The sequence below is a fragment of the Antrostomus carolinensis genome, unplaced genomic scaffold (assembly GCF_000700745.2).
Source record: "Antrostomus carolinensis isolate BGI_N321 unplaced genomic scaffold, ASM70074v2 scaffold4757, whole genome shotgun sequence".
NCBI lineage: Eukaryota > Metazoa > Chordata > Aves > Caprimulgiformes > Caprimulgidae > Antrostomus > Antrostomus carolinensis.
This window is the reverse complement of record NW_010329354.1, coordinates 60,796-66,795: the sequence shown is the minus strand read 5'-3', so window position 1 is coordinate 66,795 and position 6,000 is coordinate 60,796. Positions and strand designations below refer to the sequence as shown.

General features: G+C 43.5%; 1 protein-coding gene across 1 annotated transcript in view; it reads left to right on the top strand.

Annotated features, from left to right (window-relative positions):
- Positions 1–6,000, top strand: part of GRIA3 (glutamate ionotropic receptor AMPA type subunit 3) — a 150,993-nt gene that overhangs the window by 129,116 nt on the left and 15,877 nt on the right. The window contains exons 12-13 of the mRNA XM_010172523.1: positions 337–584; positions 1,144–1,258. Coding sequence (XP_010170825.1) covers positions 337–584; positions 1,144–1,258 — 363 coding nt within the window. The remainder of the gene's footprint in view (positions 1–336; positions 585–1,143; positions 1,259–6,000) is intronic.

The window sequence follows — 6,000 nt, the reverse complement described above, 5'->3', positions numbered from 1 at the left end:
AGCAGCATACAGGCAGGTAAGCCCACAGCAGAGAGGAGCCGAGGCGCTGGGACGGGCACACACTGTTTCTCATTCTGACTGCTGGGCTGCCAATTACACAGCAATTAGTAGAATAAATGTCTGAGATATGTTTCCCCCTCCCCCACCATTTTATATTTTGGTCATTGTTCAGGGGGCAATGTGTCTCTCTCTGAGCTACCTTGGTACCTTTTTTATTTATTAGCCTTGATCTGTTCTAGGGTGTTAATTATACCTCTAAGTTGACTAAGTCCAAGGAACTCAACCCTGTGCCCTTGCCAGCACAACTCTTCATTTCCCTCCTTTCATTTCTCCCAGAGGTCAAAAATAGCCGTCTACGAGAAAATGTGGTCATATATGAAGTCGGCTGAGCCCTCCGTGTTCACCAAGACAACGGCAGACGGGGTGGCGAGGGTGCGGAAGTCGAAGGGGAAGTTTGCCTTCCTGCTGGAGTCGACGATGAACGAATACATCGAGCAGCGCAAGCCCTGCGACACCATGAAAGTTGGCGGCAACCTGGATTCCAAGGGCTATGGTGTAGCAACCCCCAAAGGCTCAGCATTAAGGTGGGTGGAATAATATAACAATATCCATGTTGTTATAGTATTCCACCTACCCTGATGTATTGTGTTGTCATTTTCTTTCTTGTGGATTTTGAGGTAACTTTAAAGTTTAAAATCTTCAATATTCCATGGAGTTAAATAAGACGGTAAATTATGGTTTCGTTTATTTAATGCATCCATTTTTTTAGTGTTCTCTTCGTATTGTCCTTTCTGATTGTTTGTTGCTGTTTTAATTTTACAGTTCAATGGCTTTTTCAATTTAAATGGTAAAAGCCGAGTTAACCTGCCGTATGTGACGAATGTTAACTGCATGATGTGGTGTTCTTGTTACTTTTTTTCTCAAAGACGATTTCCCCATCCCGCACACTTCAGTTTTGAGCAAATGTTATCTTCCATGCCACCTTCCAATATTTAACCCTGTATTTGCTGTACAGACATTTTGATAGCTCCACGTTCTGTGAAATTTTAGCCAATTTGTCCTCTTGTGCTCCTTTTTTTATACGTTACGATTTCCTGAGCATTTGTGCATTTTTTCTTACAAGTTATGTTTTATCGTTTCAAGAAATGCTGTTAACCTGGCAGTATTAAAACTGAATGAGCAAGGCCTCTTGGACAAATTGAAAAACAAATGGTGGTACGACAAAGGAGAGTGCGGCAGCGGGGGAGGTGACTCCAAGGTCAGCCTCAATGTCACCACAATCGGGTACCTTAGCAAAGAGTAATCGGCAAGGCTGTTATTTTACTTCTTAAGAAAAAAAAAAAAAAAAAAAAAAAAAAAAAGAAAAAGCATGGAGATTAAAACTATTTGAATAATTGTGGTGGGGAAAAAAAAAAAAGCCATTTGCTTGCCCAGTAGCTCTTTCAAAGAAACGGTCTTATTTAATATTGACAACAGGCTTGGTCAAGCTTGGAAACCTTATTTAACTAACAGATAGAAAGTCCAGTATTGGTGGGATTTACGCAGAGCACATCAGTACTTGTAACTGTCCAAGACAACAGTGATCACATCTGGCTGCCATACTAACCCCTGAGGACAAGGCTTCGGTCCTTCTCCATGATTTAGCTGTGATGTAGAGTGATCTTTGAGAGGTTTTTTTTTTCACCAGGGTCAGCTGTGCCAGCACAGACCCAGAGGCGAGAGGGCTCTCTTCTGCTTTGCTCTTTCGGGGAGGGGTCAAGTGAACTGGTACCAGCACACGCTGCTTTACTGGCCTGGGTGCCACCATAGCCCCTGGGAAGAAGCCTGCTCTCCAGAGGAGAGCTGCTTGGGTGGGTCTGTAGCTCAGGGAGAGAAAGGCTGGCTGCTCATCTCACCACAGCATGGGATCAAGAGATAAGAGTCGAGCAATGATCCTAGCAAAGACATAACGTTAAGCAGAGATGGTAGTCACCCATTAATTGTAAAATAATAGCAATAATGCCAATGTATCAGGAGCTAGAGCCCGCAATAGGTGAAGCGGAAACAAGAGAGAGGTTGCTTGTAGCAGGGAAGTGTATTGATGCACTGAACTGGAAATGAATCTTAAGGATTTGGTAGTTTTGCCTAGAATATTCAAATGTCACCTTTTATAGGGCAGTGACCAGTCTCTGCAGACCCCTGTGCAGGAGTGCTATGTCTGTGTTTGCTGTGCTTTTGAAGCAGATGTGGATTAAAATCTTAGCTCTAGTGACAGCGGTGGCAAAGCTGTCCCTGCCTTCTGCTGAGCTGAGGTTTCCCTCAGTCTGTCAGGCAGCCCATATTGTAGCAAGTCTCTCAAAGTTGCTTTAATGGGCTTGTGTATTGCAGAAGTTAACTAGTGTGCTTTCAGATTGCCAGCCTTATCCTGTAAAACTGCCAGTGTCTGCAGTCTTTAACCTGGTGAGGAGAAGCTGTAGACAAAGTAGGCTGGGTACTATTGGTCACCTTGGGTACAGGAATTGCCAAGAAAATTAATTTAAAATACATTTTATATTGCAAAGTACTGAGATTAATTTTCACAGTGACACTCTCCTGCAGCTAGTAAAACCAGTTCCTTAAGGAACAATAACTCCTAATCTCTCTTACAAAAATGCTTCAGCTTTGGTCCAAAATCAATAATAACAGTATTTTCAGTAAACTGCAGTTTCGGACAATTACTGCAAATTACTTCTGCATTCCATTAATAAGAGTTGCTTACAGCTGGCAACATAGGAAATTACTCAGCTACTTATCTCTGATGTTAACAAAAGCCACTGTGTAATAAGAAAGGAAGGAAAAGCTCTCAAATTCAGGTTTGTTCAGTAACTAGAGCTCTGCAGTGTTCAGCAGCAGCCTGGAGACGAGCATGAGCTTTTTTATGCTTTTTAGCTCCACTGCTCATCCTTCACGCAACATTTTTATATAATGTTACACTTGCCAGTATATTAAATGTTTAATATTCTCCTGGGAACCAGCACCGCATTGTCTAATGCTGCCTACATGAAAGAAGACTCTTTGTACAAACCAGCTTCAATGAACTTCATTGCTTCCAGTTCATTGAATTAAACCCAGCCAGCTAATGCTTACAGCCCTAAGGAAGCTAAAAAGCATTTTTAAATTGGTCATAATTAGGGCAGGGCCATCCTTCTATTTTTGCTTGTGCTGGAAGACCTTTTACAGAGAGCGATACCATCCATTAGCAAGCAGTTGTCCCTGGGCAGTGGATGTTAAGAGAGCGGAGTCAGGTGGGCTGTGATGCCGTGGATAGGTATCCAGTGAAGAGGAAAGGGGGGCAAACGTGTGTTTTGCTGTTGTAATCTGTAAATCACAAAGCGCTGTCTTTCTGCAGTTTGTCAGAACCCGCTGTGATGAAGGGCTGCTTGTTTGTTTGAGCTACAGACATCAGCTCTCAGGGGCACGGCTCAGCTGGCAGAAGTCCCTGGGGAGCAGAACAGGGGTTGGCGAGCTTCTCCTTGGGGGGAGAAGAACCCACAGAAGACTATGCTAGGAGAGAAGGGGTTAGCTGTTGTTTCTAGAGATGTCATAAATCGGAGGGCTTTTTCATTATTAAGTAGCTCTTCTTTTGAGGTAATGTTTTGTAGGCACTGAACACCTCAGGTTGCAATGCTGGGGCGCTGGGGCAGACAGGCAGATGCCTTCCTGGCAGATGCCTCCTCTCCCCCCTAACGCGAAGTTCAGGCCATGCCCCAGCTCCGCGGGAGCCCCGTCCCCTCTTGGGAAGGTGAACACTGGCACTGCCCTCCGGGCGCTACAGCCCCGGCAATGTCACTGGCCTCTCTCTCCTCCTCTCTGTCATCCCACCAGAAGCCTGAGTTGCCTTCATCATCTCATCCCATCTCTTGAGTTAATTGTTTATATGAAAATGGCTTCAATTATAGAGCATTTCAGAGGAATTGCTTCAAAACTGTTCTTTTTTTTCCTTTTGCCCTTAATGGAGGTGGTAGCTGGGGGGAATCAGAGGGGCTGAGGTGGTGAAGGTGCCTGAGGTGGAATGCAGACCTTGCACCCCATCACAAAGGGGGGCACAGGGACCATTACTCGCTCGGGGCAGCTCTCTCTACTGCCTAAGCTGACAGACCACCTCTCTCAGCTCAGCCAGTAGAGACCCAGCCTTGGGAAACCGCTGCCCCGAGTTTGTAATCGGCTGCTTCCTACCTACTGCTAACGAGTTGTGTGTAGCTGTGAGTCGTTGCAGATGGATGGAGCCGGTTCCTTAAGCTGAATGCCTCTGTGCAGGCTGATACTCTAGCTTGCGCTGACAGCCAGAGGTAAGTACACAGCCTGTTTGCTTCTGCCAGTGCCCATCATTGTACCGCAGAGGACCCAGTCACCCAGAAAATGCCCTCCCATGCTCGTCCTTGCTGTGGTTTAGCATGCAATTCTCCTGTGCTTGGAGATGAATGATTCCAAGTTGTGAGTTCACCTCTTGTTATCGTATCGGTGTCGCTGTTGGAAAATTAAACAATGACTTAAAATTTCCCAAGGATTTTGAGTCTTACAGCAGGGCCAAAAGAAGAGGTATTCAGTTGACTTTCTGCAACTTTTAATCTATTTGGTTACACAGACTGTTAGGTTAGTCCTGTGAGCATCCCATGCTCCTGGGGACTGCTTGTAATTTAAGACTAAAGAGATTGTGCTGTTAAAATAAGATAATTTTGAAGACCTCAGCTGACATATGTCTCATTTTCAGTGCTACCAGTATATACCAGTGCTGGTGTGGAGCAGAGGGTGCCAGTCTGCCCTGCAGTACCTTGGCTGTCGGTGCTGCCCTGACGAAGGGAGTCACCCCATTTCAGTAGTGGTCCTCATTTAAAAAGTCTGAAGGAGAACATGCTCCACCCATATGTAATTTGTCTGTGATGAATGTCAGTACATGTGGGCTGACTTGGCTGGTGCAGACGTTCTGGTACGTGCATCAAAATTTGTTCGCTTAGCTCTCCTAAATGAGCCTGAATTTAGTTTCATCTATTTGACTCGTGGCAAAATTATACCGGTTTTAAATTCTCTTGTACATGTGAGCTGAGTTCTCAATTGTGAGAGAATACAAAATGGCAGTTATAAAAAAAACATATTCCAGGAAATATGTTACAGTGTATTACGAGTTTGGAAACTAATTATTTTGTTTATTATACAATCCTATCATCTCAGAGCTGAGTGATGGCTGAATAGGAATTTAACAAGAACTAGACAAAAGGTGATGCAGACAGCGGTAGCAGGCTGAGTGACTTAAGTGAAACTAATTATTCAGTTGCATAGGAACAATTTTCTGCTGAGATAAATTCCTATAGTTCTACTGTTGATATATTTCTTGTATTCGTATACCTTCACGGTAACATTTAATGACAACCCACACAGAAGGAAATAGTTTGAATGCAGCATCTCGCCAACTTCACATGCCAAGATTCCTTGCTAATTATTGACTTAATTTCTTTAATATATTCTTTTTTAGGCTGATATCTCTTTTGGAGTACATCTGTGAGATTACACACCATGTAATACTACTTGTTTCTTTTTAATCGTAGGATTACTTTTCTGGCATGGTAGTTGAGTTCTACCCTCAGAGCCATGCTCCATAAAGCATCACATTCCTAAGCCCTCCTGAGCTGTGACTGTGGCCATTAGCAGATGGGGTATGTTCCCCTGTTTCTCTGTGCTGTTTTGCTTGGATACATTTTCAGCACAGCCGTTAGCATTTGCGGCATAATTTTTTTTTAAGTGGCATATTTTTAGAAGAAATCTGTTATGCATTATTTTAGACGGTACCTGACATCTAAAGAGCACCATTGCCAAATGTGTTGTGCTTTAAAGAGAACATTTGTGAAAATGGCTATCTTAAAAAGATGCAGCACAATTTATTTGAGCAATTTGTTTGAAATTATGTTCATGAGCATGAATTTACTTGCCACCTATTCTATAGGCCTGGGTTATGAGCTGGAAAAAGATAAAATGGTCAGAGCCAAT